The 16005-nt window shown below is 42.4% G+C and overlaps 1 protein-coding gene across 7 annotated transcripts in view; it reads right to left on the bottom strand.

Annotated features, from left to right (window-relative positions):
• The window catches only part of LOC139268020 (outer dense fiber protein 2-like), a 73540-nt gene that overhangs the window by 22218 nt on the left and 35317 nt on the right, over window positions 1-16005 (bottom strand). For 5 of the 7 annotated variants that reach the window (XM_070885995.1, XM_070885993.1, XM_070885990.1 and 2 more), the window contains 5 exons: window positions 14668-14778; window positions 12812-12916; window positions 8677-8835; window positions 8126-8226; window positions 5823-5985 (listed from right to left, as the gene is read on the bottom strand). In XM_070885995.1, coding sequence (XP_070742096.1) covers window positions 5823-5985; window positions 8126-8226; window positions 8677-8835; window positions 12812-12916; window positions 14668-14778 — 639 coding nt within the window. Of the gene's footprint in view, window positions 1-5822; window positions 5986-8125; window positions 8227-8617; window positions 8836-12811; window positions 12917-14667; window positions 14779-16005 lie in introns of those variants that run through there. The other 2 variants (XM_070885994.1, XM_070885997.1) reach the window with 2 other exon arrangements.

A 16005-nucleotide genomic window follows, 5' to 3' on the forward strand; every position in this document is an offset into this window, starting at 1 on the left:
AGTTCCAGGATTTTGACACAGCAAGATGAAGGAACATGATATATTTCCAAATTTGGCTGGTGTGTGACTTGGAGGAGAACTTGGAGATGGTGGTGATCCCATGCTCCTTTGCCCTTGTCCTTCTAAGTGATAGAGATCGAGAGTTTGGGAGGTGCGGTCAAAGAAGCCTTGGCGAGTTGCTGCAGTGCATCTTGTAGATGTTACACACCGCAGCCACGGTGTGCCGGAGGGAGTGAACGTTTAAGATGGTGGATGGGGTGCCAGTCAAGGGGGCTGTTTTGTCCTGGATGGTGTCGAGCTTCCTGAGTGTTGTTGGAGCTGCACTCATCCAAACTAGTGGAGAGTATTCCATCACACTATGGATTTGTGCTTTGTAGATGGTGGAAAGGCTTTGGAGAGTCAGGAGGGGAGACACTCATCACAGAATACCCAGCCTGTAACCTGCTTTTTTAGCCACAGTATTTATTGGCTGGTCCAGTTAGGTTTCTGGTCAATGGCAACCCCAGAATGTTGGTGTTGGGAGCTTCGGCAATGGTGATGCCGTTGAATGTCAAGGGAGGGTGGTTCGACACTCTCTTGTTGGAGTTCGTCATTGCCTGGCACTTGTGGTGAGAATATTACTTGCTACTTATCATCCCAAGCCTAAATGTCATCCAGGTCTTGCTGCACATGGGCATGGACTGTTTCATTATCTGAGGAGCTGCAAATAGAACTGATGTCTGAACTGAACACTGTGCAATCAGCGAACATCCCACTTCTGACCTTACGATGGAGGGAAGGTCATTGATAAAGCTGCTGAGGATGGTTGGACCTAAGACATTGCCCTGAGGAACCTCTGCAGCGATGTCCTGGGGCTGTGATGATTGACCTCCAACCACCACAACTATCTTCCTCTGTGCTAGGTATGACTCCATCCAGTGCAGAGTTTTCCCCCTGATCCCCATTGACTTCAGTATTAATGCCACACTCGGTCAAATGCTGCCTTGATGTCAAGAGCCGTCACTCTCACCTCACCTCTGGAATTCAGCTCTTTTGTCTATGTTTGGACCAAGGCTGTAATGAGGTTTGGAGCCAAGTGGTGCTGGCGGAACCCAAACTGAGTATTGGTGAGCAAGTACCACTTGATAGCATTGTTGATGACACCTGTCATCACTTTGCTAATGATTGAGAATAGACGGATGGGGTGGTAATGGGCCAGATTGGATTTGTCCTGCTTTTTGTGGACAGGACATACCTGGGCAGTTTTCTACATGTCAGGTAGATGCCAGTGCTGTAGCTGTACTGGAACAGCTTGGCTAGAGCTGCGGCTAGCTCTGGAGCAGGTCTTCAGGGTGACAGCCAGTATGTTGTTGGGGCCCATTGCCTTTTCTGTATCATGTGCAGTGAATCGAATTGGCTGAAGAATGGCTTCTCTGTTGGAGGGGACCTCAGGAGGAGGCCGATATGGATCATCCACTCGGCACTTCTGGCTGAAGATGGTTGCAAACACTTCATTCGTGTCTTTTGCACTCACGTGCTGGGCGCCGCCATCATTGAGGATGGGGATATTCATGGAGCCTCCTCCTCCAGTCATTTAATTGTCCACCACCATTCATGACTAGATGTGACAGGATGGCAGAGCTTTTATCCGATCTGCTGTTTGTGGGATCGCTTAGCTCTTCTACAGTATGCTACTTCCGCTGCTTAGCATGCATGTAGCTATGTTGCAGCTTCCCCAGGTTGGCACCTCATTTTTAGGTACGCCAGATGCTGCTCCTGGCACTCCTTATTGAATCAGGGTTGGTCCCCTGGCTTAATGGTAATGTAGAGCAAGAGATATGCCGAGCCATGAGGTTACAGATTGTGGTGGAATACAATTCTGTTGCTGCTGATGGCCAACAGCACCTCATGGTTGACCAATTTTGAACTACTAGATCGGTTCTGAATCTATCCCATTTAGCACGGTGGTAGTGCTACACATGATTCACCTATGGTTCTTTTTAATATATATGAAAAAACAAAAATTGTGTGTTTTCAATTAATCACCATTTGCCATTAGGAAGCATAAAGCTTCGCTGCATTATGCCAGATAATTGAGATTTCACTTTAAACCAAAACCCCCTCAAATTGGATGTTAAATAATTTATACTTTTCTCATGAATGGTACAGGTCCTGAAGCAGTGTGAATGCTGCACTTTGATAGTGTTCCTTCTTTTGTTGCATTAATTGTATCTTTTGTGAAATACTTATAATCTTATCTACAATTGTAACCAGGTAAACTGGGCTCTCTTGTAAACTTAAGTCTACATGGACTTCAAGAATGCTTTTAAATCACTAGATGATACAGCTCAGACAGTTATTCAGCACATTGTGTTTGTGGCAACTCTGCTAGAGCAATCCAATTCTAATCCCATTTCCCCGAGCTCGATTCATAGTCCTGCATCTTCCTCCACTTCAAATAGTTATCCAACTCCCCCTTGAGATGCAATGCTTTCTGCCTCAACCATTCCCTGTTGCAGAGCCTTCTATTCGCCAACAATCCTCTGTATAAAGAATTTTTGCTTACATTCACTTTCTTGGTAATAATTTTAAATTGATGAACCCTCATCATGGACTCCCCAACCAGAGGAAACAGTCCTTCCCAATCAAAACTTTCCTCAGAACTATCTTAGACAATCTAGGCTGTATGCTCTCCATCATTTCAATGCCATTTCTACAATGTTGGAGGTGCCACCCTTTGACTGAAATGTTAAACCGAGGTCCTGTCTGCAGTGTCAGCAGGATGTAAAGATCCCAAGGTGCCACATAAAAGGTTACTGCACAAGATAAGAGCTCACGGGGTTGGGGATAATATATTAGCATGGATAGAGGATTGGCTAACTAACAGAAAACAGAGAGTCAGGATAAATGGGTCATTTTCAGGTTGGCAAACAGTAACTAGTTGGGTGCCGCAGGGATCAGTGCTGAGACCTCAACGATTTACAATCTATATTAATGACTTGGATGAAGGGACAGAGTATAATGTAGCCAAATTTGCTGATGATACAAAGATGGGTGGGAAAGCAAATTGTGAGGAGGACGCAAAGAATCTGCAAAGGGATATAGACAGGCTCAGTAAGTGGGCAACAATTTGGCAGATGGAGTATAATGTGGGAAAATGTGAGGTTATCCACTTTGGAGGAAATAATAGAAAAGCAAATTATTATTTAAATGGGGAGAGATTACAAAATGCTGAGGTACAGAGGGATCTAGGAGTCCTTGTACATGAAACACAAAAAGTTAACATGCAAGTCCAGCAAGTAATTAGGAAGGCAAATAGAATGTTGGCCTTTATTGCAAGGGGGATGGAGTATAAAAGTAGGGAAGTCCTGCTACAACTGTACAGGGAGTTGGGGACACCACACCTGGAGTACTGTGCACAGTTTTGGTCTCCTTATTTAATGAGGGATATACTTACATTGGAGGCAGTTCAGAAAAGGTTCATGAGGTTGATTCTGGAGATGAAAGGGCTGTCTTACGAAGAAAGGTTGAGTAGGTTAGGCCTATACTCATTGGAATTTAGAAGAATGAGAGATGATCTTATTCTGAGGGGGCTTGACAGGATAGATTGAGAGGATGTTTCCCCTTGTGGGGGAATCTAGAACTAGGGGGCATAGTTTCAGAATAAGAGGTCACCCATTTAAAACAGAAATGAGGAGGAATTTCCCCCGAGGGTTGTGGATCTTTGGAATTCTCTACCCCAGAGAGCTGTGGAGGTTGGGTCATTGAATATATTTAAGGTGGAGATAGACAAGATTTTTGAATGATACGGGTGTCAAGGGTTATGGGGAGCGGGCAGCGAAGTGGCGTCAAGGCCAAGACCAGATCAGTCATGATCTTATTGAATGGCGGAGCAGGCTCGAAGGGCCAAATGGCCTACTCCTGCTCCTATTTCTTATGATGCAATTTCAAAAAAAAAAGGGGAGTTCACCCCGATGTCCTAACCAAAATTTCTCTCTCAACCATCATCACTAAAAAAAACAGATTAGCTGGGTCATGATCACATTGCTGTTTGTGGGAACTTGCTCTGCGCAAATTGGCACAAGGCCATAGGAAGAGCCAGGCTTCATGTAACAAAGATATACTTCATTCAGAGACACCCTTCATCTTCAAATCGGAGCCTGCTGCAAACACAAATTTGTCTTTTTTTTTTTATGATCTCAATGTTTAATGTGGAATTATAAATTGAAAGTACAATCACTGAGAAAATTCACTGATTGGTAATTGTAGACGCACAGCTCCGTCTTCTAATTAATTTAATTAAGAACAAAGAGCTCTGCAAATAGACATTTCTGGTTGGAGTGCACTCTGCAATTGATAAGAATGCACATGGGATAAAGGAATCATTAATCTGAAGGATTGGGAAATAATACCAGATAGCTTCGATATTTGAATACAGTGCATTGTGCTGGACCACAATTTGCAGTCGGCCAGATAGAAGCACCAGCTGCTCGAAATGTTGTTTCCGACAGGAACTTTAGGTCACATAAAAAACATGGCTTGCTATACAAACCTGTGCAAAAGCAGTCGGAGATAACATTCGGGATGTCAGGCTCGAAATGAATTACTGAGACACTTCCAACCGCATTGTGAAAATTCAGTAATCCACAAATCCAAAGTAAGCTATAAATCTAATGGACTGGACGAATTGCCTCACTGAAAAGGCCAGCATTATAAATGTGATGTTTTAAGCAATCCTGCTAGTCACACAGCATAAGGCAAGTCAACATCAATTAAACTGTGCACTAGACCGTGTTGGCTCAGATGGGTGCCGAACTGATCCAGGTAAAAAAAAAAAACTTACTCCTAGGAGAAATTGGCAGATATATAAAGAAAGACAGACTTGGATTCCCATGCACGGGGAACACTGCCTACGCCTGCTCCTAATTCTTATGTTGTTTTAATTCCAGAACTAAGGCACAGCTGTCAACGGTGCAGCGTTAAAAGTCGGGGATGTGAAAGAAGTCAGAATAGAAGGAGCGCAGAGATTCATAGACACAATTAGAGCACCTAAGTAGCTTCCAATTCACCTAGTTAAATCATAATACCACAGTCTGAATCCAATTTTTTAAAAATCAGTAAAAACGAATCATTGTATTTTTCCACAATGAGCCTGATGTAACCAAAAATCTGATTTTCTTGAAAATAGTGAATTTGAGTCACCACTCAAACATGAAGTGAAAGGCAACATTCAGTGTTATCACGTTCAAGTCGTGTACCTTATTGTTGACAAAGTAGAAAACCTAAGGGAGCGGTAGCATAGTGGGTATGTTACTGAATTAGTAATCCAGAGGCCTAGACTAATGACCTGGAGACGAGAGTTCAAATCCCACCACCGCAACTGGGGAATTTAAATTCAGTTCATTAAATAAATCTGGATATGGTGACCATGAAACTACCGGATTGTCGTAAAAACCCATCTGGTTCACTAATGCCCTTTAGGGAAGGAAAATGTGCCGTCCTTACCCGGTCTGGCCTATATGGGACTCCAGACTCACAACTTGAAAAAGGTTTTGTGTGCTCCACACAGCAATCGGCCTGCCAATGGTAAATAGAATTCTTTTTCTATATGTTCTGAACAAGGAAAAGGAAAATTGCAGACGGATGAAAACATTATTTTACGGAAGAGTGATGGGAGTTAGATGTGGCCCTTACGGCTAAGGGGATCAAGGGGTATGGAGGGAAAGCAGGAATGGGGTACTGAAGTTGTATGATCAGCCATGATCATATTGAATGGTGGTGCAGGCTCAAAGGGCCGAATGGCCTACTCCTGCACCTACTTTCTATGTTTCTATGTTTCATACCTTTTTGCCAACATCGTGCAACGCAGCTTCCAACTGCTGACTCAACGCTGCAGATTCCCTCGATCTCTCTTCTAGCTGATATTTGCTCAGCAAAACAGCTTCTTCTTGTTTTGCCATTGTCTCGATTAGCTCTCGGTTTTGTAAATCAACCTCCTTCAGTTTCCTTAAATTAATAATTGAAATTAAGTAGATTCAAACAGGAAAAGAAGCCACTTCTCACAGAAAAGCAATCTAAATGCAATTAGAAAACATGTACACACCTATCTAAAGAAAGATGGTTATAAATTAATAAATCGATTGAAACAGAATTTATTTAAAGTTGATTTTCTGAGAAGGCTGCCCTATCTCTTGTGCACTGGGTTGGAATTCAGCCTAGATTGACAGAATGAAATCTCTCTGCTGACAATAAAGGACTCAATGCAAAATGCACGTAGTAGCTGGGCCATAGAGGCAAGGTGGCCCTGGGTTCAATACCCAGTCTATGTTGAGTAAGCTGATTTCATCCAGAGCCATTGTAAAGACATTACATTTGGTCATACTGGTCCAAGTGTTAATCCAATTCTTAAGAACCACTGGTCCATGAACAGAAGTGGCAACAGTTCATCAGAAGTCCTCACTCAGATAGGCTTAATTTAGGAAAGTGGACTAGTGTTTTTCTGAGGGCAAGGGGCTGGCACATTGTTGGGACTTTATTTCAAACAGACTTCTGTTGTCTAATGTTACCATGAAGAATTTTTAGTTATAGCAAGGATTAGACACGGACTTTGCCCATAGCTCAGCTAGTTACGGTGGTGAATAGCTGAGCTCGAGGGACTAGAAGATCCCGGGGCTCAATTCACAAATCTGTGTTGAGTTAGCTGAGCCCATCCAGGGGAAGTTGTAAAGACACTACATTTGGTCCTGGGTTAGGGTGCGGAAAATCAGCCACGGTTTCTATTTTAATTGCTAACCTCCTGGAAGTGCTCTCAGTACTGGAGGGAACCCTGCTTCTGTGGAAACATTAGCAAACAAGGAGCCAATGCCTGAAAGTGGACGGCAGAAGAAATATGAAAGGATTGAAAGCAGAGCAATGCTCCCAATGTGCTTTATTTAGCATATGTCTTAAATGTAGATTCAGAAGTACATGTGCATTAATGTGTATTTTATTTACACATCGGAAACAGACAAGGTGGTGAAATAAAACTGTTTTAATTCAACTCAATAGTCCTTGTGTGATTTGGCAATGTAATAATTAACTGCTTTAGAGTTATGGGTCAGTATTTGCTGATGAATAGAACATAATGAGGTTCCTATTGACTGCACGTAATGGAGTGCCCAATATCACTTTACCCATGTCCTCTTAGCTGATTTATAATATACAACTACTCAAGGAACTGCAGAGGTACCGGTGGTGTTTTGTTAAACCTCTCAACGGCAGGTGAATACGACAGTATGGAACATGAGGACTATTGATATCTAAGGCTGCCTTTGCACTACAGTCTAAAACTAGCAGATGTAGTTCAGGTTCCAGTCAGAACCATCTGTATATTGTCCAGCTCCTGCTTGTCTGGAACTGTAAGAGTCAAGCCCGAGAGAGCTGTGTGCATGCCTGGATACTGATGCGATGGGAGAGCTCTCCCAACAATCAAATGTATGTGCTTAGACGGCAGGGAGGAGACAATCTCCACTTGCTAATCATCATTACCGTCATCATAGGCAGTCGCTCGAAATCGAGGAAGACTAGTGAATTCTCAGGTAGCTGTACAGTTCAATACGGAATTACAGTCTCTGTTACAGGTGGGGCAGTGGTTGAAGGAAAAGGTGGGTAAGGGAGCCTGATTTGCCGAACACTCCTTCCGCTGACTGCGCTTGATTTCCGCATGCTCTTGGCGACGAGGCTCGAGTGGTCAGCGCCCTCCCGGATGCTCTTCCTCCATTTTGGGCAATTTTGGGCCAGGGATTCCCAGGTGCCGATGGGGATGTTGCACTTGAAATGTTGCTAAACATTTAAATCAGCATTAGGTGGGCTTTATAAAGTGCCCAGGATCGACGCGAGTCCATGAGCACTTTGTAAACCAGGTTTGACACCGCACTGGATTTACATTGCATGCAGTGTCAAACCAAAGAGCGAGGCAACCTGCTCCAGGGAGTTTAACCTGCTTCATTCCAGAGTCAAATGGGTCACTCGCGTACACTGCCAGAATAGCATTGCTGCAAAGCCACAATTGATTTCCACTAAAGCTAAACTGGTACTGTAAAAGAACAGGTCGGTGAGGAGCTAACACAATGATCTGAAATGCGACTAAAAATTGTGGAGACATTACCGAGAAAGAACTTCCAACGTCATCTGTAATTTGCGTTTCTCTTCACTTAAAGACTCCGCCTTTTCCGAAGAGGATTTCAATCGAAAGCTCTGTTCGTCAGCCTGGAACATCAGCATAATTATAGCACTTCTACAAAACAATTCATTTGGTTGAAAGACACAAGCTGTTGTCAACATTACCAGTAAACAAAGAGGAAGTATAGGATAGTAAATAACCATAAGCAAGGTCAACAGAGGATATATATAGCTAAAATGATTAGAACAAGCAAGCTCTGCGCTATACCATTGCACAAGGGAATCAATACAGCATGAAAGGAGTTAGGAGAGCCTGTGCACTTTGAAAGCCAAACAAACAATCATTAAAAATCCATTCACAATGCTTAGCATGTTGCTTCCAGAACCTTGCAGATAAAAATGCCATGTGCAAGACTCCAGGAATAACTCCCATATACAAGGTTGCAGGTGGAAAGGCAGTATCAGGGATGCACTCAACTGATTACGTTGTGCTAATACCCATCTCCCAATTAATGGCGTTTGCCTTAACTCCAGCACCTTCATCTGCAGCTCAATCAGTGTTTGTGATAGACCAAAGAATCTTCTCTTGCGACACAGGAGCTTTTCCTCATATTCATGCAGCCTACGTTCAGCCACTTTCAGCAGCTCAGGAAAGGCTCCCAATTCCTTCAAGCGCAGTCCCATCTGATCTTTCGCCTGCACCATGATAGTAACAGCAGTGGGATGGTGGTGGAGGTGTGAGAGGGCAAAATATAGATGAAAAATAACCTGTTATTATAGTGAACCTGTGTTGATGACTCTAATGGGATCACCATTATGCAACACCTCTACAATATTATTCTGCCTTATATGGGCACCTCTACAATATTATTCCTCCTTGGAGAAAGAGACATTAGTAAATGCCAATGCTAGCAGTTATTTCCTGCTAACCTTGATTACATGGCTCTCAGATTTACAAGGAGCTGCCAGTCTACAAGCAGTAAGAGACCAATGAATTGCTCCCTCAGGCTGAGTCTCTAGCAGAGGGGCAGCATTGCTGTTTAATAGTTATTTTTAATCAGACAAACTTCAGTTAACATCAGTAATTTGTCTCTAATTGGCATCACGACGTGTCTAATCAGAGCACTTCCCTACATAGAATAGCCAAGGAAGATCCGATTTTGGCTCAGAATGTGTCACTTTAAAGGGATAGGCTAGCTTAAACACAGTTTAGATAGCTCTCCTCAAGTCAGTCACTTTTGGAAAGGGCTATGAAGACAAAGAACTACCTCTTTATTCAATAAATCATGCATTAAATCATTTAACACCTCTGTTGTGATACAACAGTGAATCCTTTGACTTATTAGCGACCTAAGTGTGCCTATTTCCACTTCCGTAACATCGCCTGTCTCCACCCTTGTCTCAGCTCATCTGCTGTGGAAACCCTCATCAATGCCATTATTTCGAGATTTGACTATTTCAACGCACTCCTAGCTGGCCTCCCATGTTCTACCCTACATAAAGTTGAGATCCAAAACTCGGCTGCCTGTGTCCTAACTCACACTAAGTCCCACTCACCCATCACCCTGAGCTCATTGGCTCCCAGTTAAGCAGCACCTCGAATTCAAAATTCTCATCCTTGTTTTCAAATCAGCCCCATGGCCTCACTCCTTCCTATCTCTAATCTCCTCCAGCCCAACAACCCCACCCAGAAGTATCTGCACGCCTCTAATTCTGCCCTCTTGAGCATCCCTGATTATAATCGTTCAACCATTGGTGGCCGTAAGCTCTAGAATTCCCTCCCAAAACCTCTCCGCCTCTCTTTCCTCCTTTGAGACATTCCTTAAAACCTCTCTCTTTGACCAAGCTTTTGGTTATTTACCCTGATTTCTCCCTATATGGCTCGGCCAATTTTTTTGTCTTGTGGTTCCCCTGTGAAGCACCATGGAATGTTTTACTACATTAAAAGCGCTATATTGAAACTTACAACGTAGGAAGTGGCCATTTCGGCCCATCGTGTCCACGCCGGCCGACAAAGAGCCGCACGGCCCTTGGTCAACAGCCCTAGAGGTTACATATAAACTGATGAACAATGACGGAAAGGCAAAGAACACCCAGCCCAACTAGTCCGCCTCACACAACTGCGATACCCCTTATACTGAAACATTCTACACTCCACCCCAACCAGAGCCTCTCTGGGAGAGGCAAAAACCCAGGCCAATTTAGGGAAAAAAAAATCTGGGAAAATTCCTCTCCGACCCATCCGGGTGATCGAAACTAGCCGAGGAGATCACCCTGGCTGTATTTTATTCCCTGCAGTACTTACCATTACATTATAAATGTAAGTTGTTGTTGCTATTGACTCATTGAATCAAAGATTCATTAGTAAAAAAACAAAAACATGAAATGTTCGGATAGGACTTGTTTAAAACACGATGCACAGCAACCTAACACTATCAATTTACTGACTATTACATTTTAAGGACACAAATATGTTAAAAGAAAATAAATACAGATTCTACACGAAACAACTTGCGTGTCACTAAAAGAAAGAATTCTCACAGCAGTTCTCTGCCTTTTCACTCTCTGTACTGTTGAAAAACAAGTTCAATAGAATTGTTATTTATAGAATGATACAGTACAGGAGGCGGCCATTCAGCCCATCGTGCCTGTGCCTGCTCTTTGAAAGAGAGATTGAATTAGTCCCACTCCCCTGCTTTTTCCCCTCAGCCCTGCCATTTTTTTCATTTTTAAAGTATTTATCTAATTCTCTTCAGAAAATGACTTTGAATCTGCTTCCACCATCCTTTCAGGAAGTGCATTCCAGATAGTAACAACTCGCTGTGTAAAAAAAAAATAATAAATGTAAATGAATCATTTGACTGACATTACACTGCAATGTTATATTGGGTCACTTAAAGGAACATTCGCGAGAAGGTTACTGCATCTTATAGTCCACCAGATTATAATGGAAGGTGGACTAATGTAATGTCTTATTTGAGAAATTAATGGGACTGAAAGCTGCTAAATCCCCATGACTTGATGGCTTACATCCTAGGGTTTTGAAAGAGGCGGCTATGCAGCGATTATAATAGGGTGCATTGGTTGTCATCTTCGAGAATCTATGGAATTTTGGAACAGTGCCTGCAGATTGGAAGGTAGCTAATGTAACCCCGCTATTTAAAAAAGGAGGGAGAGAGTGAAAACTACAGACCAGCTAGCCTGACATCAGTAGTAGGGAAAATGCTAGAATCTATTATTAAGGACATGGTAACAGGGCACTTAGAAAATAATAGGATTGGGCAGAGTCTACATGGATTTATGAAAGGGAAATCACATTTGCCAAAACGTAAGAGTTTTTTGAGGTTGTAACTAGCAGAATAGATAAGGGGGGGGGAGGGGGGGGGGAAGAACCAGTGGATGTGGTGTATTTGGATTTTCAGAAGGCATTTGATAAGGTGCCACGCAAGAGGTTATTAAACAAAATTAGGGCTCATGGGATTGGGGGTAATATACTAGCATGGATTGAGGATTGGTTAATGGACAGAAAACAGAGATAGGAACAAATGGGTCATTTTCGGGTCGGCAGGCTGCAACTAGTGGGGTGCCACAAGGATCAGTGCTTGGACCCCAGCTCTTCACAATCTATATCAATGATTTGGATGAGGAGATCAAAAGTAATATATCCAGGTTTGCTGATGATACAAAGCTAGATGGGAATACAAGTTGTGAGGAGGATGCAAAGAGACTTCAAGGGGATATAGACAAGCTAAGTAAATGGGCAAGAACATGGCAAACGGAAAATAATGTGGAGAAATGTGAAGTTAGCCACTTTGGTAGGAAAAATAGAAAAGTAGAGTATTTTTTTTTTTAAATGGTGAGAGATTGGGAAATGTTGGTGTTCAGAGGGACCTGGGTGTCCATGTACACAAATCACTGAAAGTTAACATGCAGGTACAGCAAGCAATTAAGGAATCAAATGGTGTGTTGGCCTTTAATACAAGAGGATGAGAGTATAAGAGTAAAGACGTCTTACTGCAATTATATAGGACCCTGGTGAGACTGCACCTGGTATTGTGTACAGTTTTGGTCTCCTTACCCAAGGAAGGAGGGAGTGCAACAAAGGTTCACTAGACTGATTCCTGGGATGGGGGGAAGGAATTGTCCTAGGAGGAGAGATTGAGTGGACTGGGCCTACATTCTCTAGAGTTTAAGAGAAGAGGTGATCTCATTGAAACATACATAATTCTTACAGGGCTTGACAGGGTGGAACCAGGGGTCACAGTCTCAGAATAAGGACTGAGATGAGGAGAAATTTCTTCACTCAGATGGTGGTGAATTTTTGGAATTCTCTACCCCAGAGGACTGCGGATACTCAGTGGTTGAGTATATTCATCATCATCATAGGCAGTCCCTCGAAATCGAGGAAGACTTGCTTCCACTCTAAAAGTGAGTTCTCACTGTACACTATATTCAAGAGAGAGATCGATAGATTTTTGGATATTAAGGGAATCAAGGGCTATGGGGAGAGTGCAGGAAAGTGGAGTTGAGGTAGATCAGCCATGATTACACTGAATGGCAAAGCAGGCTTGAGGGGCTGAATGGCCTACTCCTGCTCCTAATTATGTTCTTAAATATTATATTTTTTTTTAAAAAAAGGTCACAAAACTCCATGGAAAATTGATGAGCGTACCTTCTCTGTTTCCGTGTATCTCATGTGTCTTATCTGGCTATTTTTTTCTGCAGTCTTTTCAAGACTAGTCTTCAGCTCATCAGCTGCTGTCTGTAGTAACTGGACCTATCGTTAGGAGTGACAAAATTAATTGTGCAGCAACTCAAGAGTACTGAGTGAGGACAGCAACTTATACTACAATTCCCAGAAGAATAATTCTGCTTGGTTACCAGAATAAGAGCAATTTCGAGAAAGTGAGAATAAATTTTGGAGACCTAGAGGACACAATTTATATCCCGTAATGTGCTGACCTCAGTATTCATAAGTTACAATGTGGTATATTTCCCCCATTCCTTAATTTTAAAACAGAAAAAGCACAATGCAGTGTTCCCCATTTAAACCGACCTTCTCATTAATTAGTTACAAACTACTTCATAGTGATGCAGAAGTGACAATGTAACTGCACCAAGCAGATCATTCTCTTCCATCAGATGATTTTTGTTTCCTTTAATCTGCTGCGTATCGTATTCCAGTCGAACTTTAGCTTAAGAAAAATTATTCACTTTTTTTTGAAAGAAAATGCATCCCTCCAGTACATTAACTATCACAGCATCTAATTGTACTTGGCATAACAATGACAACTTGCATTTATATAGCACCTTTAATGTAGTAAAACATCCTTCGGCGCTTCACAGGAGCGATCAGACAAAATTTGACAGTCATATAAGGAGATATTAGGGCAGGTGACTTGGTCAAAGAGGTGGATTTTGAGGAACATTTTAAAAAGGAGGAAACCATACTGACTTGAGCTCTGTTGCCTTGCTTGGTGGATTTTTCCAAACATTTTATCATTTTGAGAGTTAAACAAGTTCTGCTTCTTGGCATTTGTTCCAAATTTACTTTTCACTTGTTCCTTTCCATGAACTGTATGTGCTCTGGATCCATTTCTCCGTGTATTTTCAGGTAATTATCTATATACCATTTAATATTTTGTATACCTGGATGAGATTCCGCTTCATCATCACCTTTTTAGATTGTACAGCTTAAAACTTTTATGCTCTCTGTTTATGATTCATTCCCTTTACACTCATCAATCTTGTTCGCGTTTAAAAAAAAATTAAAATACATCTTTTTGTAGTGTGGTGACCAAAACTAAACAGTATTCGGATTGTGATCTGACAGGTGAAGCCTTAGGGTAACTTCCGCAGTCTTAATATTTTACTGTGCTAGATTAACCTTTTTCATCTCTGTCATATGTTCTGGACACAGAGTGCACAGATACATGTTTTCTGTCATGCAGTGACAGCATATCTAGCACATCCATTATCAGGTACAACAATAGTCTAATGTTATGAAGATTTCTCCATTAAGCCTCACTAATATGCATCAAAAGACAGCTCTTTTGCAGAAGAATGAGATTTTCATGCTGGCTGCTACCTAACTTCATCATCTCGGAGTTCAATTAACTAATCACAGCAACTCATTTGCATTTGCTGTGATACAGATTTGTATCTACAGGAAGCTGGACTAGATACCAAAATTCATGTCTTTGGAAATCCTTTTTCCCCCTCCCTAAAGTTTTGTTCCTCTTTTTCCCTCCTCTCCTAAAGATGGTGACTGACGCTGAGCCATTGCCGCAACCTTACTATTTTGAACAGATCAAAGGCAACCCCTTACAGATCTTAAATCGGTATGCAAGAGAAAGGTAACTCTCAATTCGATTGATCAGAGCTGGAGCCTAGAGTTGCACAGCACACGGTTTAACAAGTGTTGTCTTCGGAGATTTCAGGAATTGCAAATTGAGGTAAGATTTCCAATTTAGACCCTGAGCAGTGTTCTAACACATTGCTACTTTCAGCTTAGTAAATTTTCATTACCCGAGTTTCGTATTGCAGAGCAACTTCCTCCCATTGTTTAGCTTTGGTTTGTAGCTGCTCAAGTTCTGTTGTCGTCATCGCTGCTTTTTCTTCCAAAGCTGTTATTGAAGCCTGTGAATAACAATGCATTGTCCCTTCTGTCATATAAAAAAGGTATGGCCCGTACAGTGCAGCACATTTTATCAGTTTATAGTTACTAGACGATTGCGAGTGAGCCTCAAGGCCAGATAAGAATCTCAGCACAAACTAGTCACCTTGGGAGGATGGACAATAATGAATAATCAGCCAGGTTTCTGTTCTGAGCACTATCCAGTGATCTCTACTGGAATAGTTACATGAGCATTGAGGAAAGGGCAGCATTGGGCTCACTCTGACGCTCTCCATGATCAAATAACATGCCAACACATAATGACCACCCGGCTGCAATGCCGGAAATTATCTAGTGTCCATGGAATCAAAATCTCAAAGAATAGGGCTTTCAGGAGGGCTGAAAAATTGTATTCCGCAAGTGAATAAAACTTCAAATTTAGTTATATAGACCTACTTCGCTCGTGGAATAAACATTACCAACCTTCTAGGTAGTTTCCTGGTTGTTAACTTTTTAAAATAAGGTATCTGATCTCCCTCGGCTTGCTGGTCTATTTATATGGATTGAGCCCTTGCCTCTTGTCGCTCCGGCTGGTGCTCGGGAGGGCAGAGTCAGAAGTGGAGCTCCAAGCTCTCTCCCAGCTTTCCTCTTCTGCCTCCAAACTTTTCTTTGCCTCTTGAGAGCTCATTCCCAACACCTTGCTTTGTCTCTTGTATTATTTTAAACGCCATTTCTTTCATTTCACTCAAGAATTATGTCTTACTGCAGTTGTACAGGGCCTTGGTGAGACCACACCTCGAGTACTGCGTGCAGTTTTGGTCTCCTAATCTGAGGAAGAACATGCTTGCTATTGAGGGAGTGCAGCGAAGGTTCACCAGACTGATTCCCGGGATGACAGGACTGACATATGAGGAAAGACTGGATCGGCTAGGCTTATACTCACTGGAATTTAGAAGAATGAGAGGGGTACTCATAGAAACATAAAATTCTGACGGGACTGGACAGGTTAGATGCAGGAAGAATGTTCCCGATGCTGGGGAAGTCCAGAACCAGGAGTCACAGTCTAAAGATAAGGGGTAAGCCATATAGGACCGAGATGAGGAGAAACTTTTTCACCCAGAGAGTGGTGAACCTGTGGAATTCTCTGCCACAGAAAGTTGTTGGGTCCAGTTCGTTGGACATATTCAAAAGGGAGTTAGATGTGGCCCTTACGGCTAAAGGGATCAGGGGGTATGGAGAGAAGGCAGGGA

This window comes from Pristiophorus japonicus, chromosome 8, assembly GCF_044704955.1.
Source record: "Pristiophorus japonicus isolate sPriJap1 chromosome 8, sPriJap1.hap1, whole genome shotgun sequence".
In the NCBI taxonomy this organism is placed as follows: Eukaryota; Metazoa; Chordata; class Chondrichthyes; family Pristiophoridae; genus Pristiophorus; species Pristiophorus japonicus.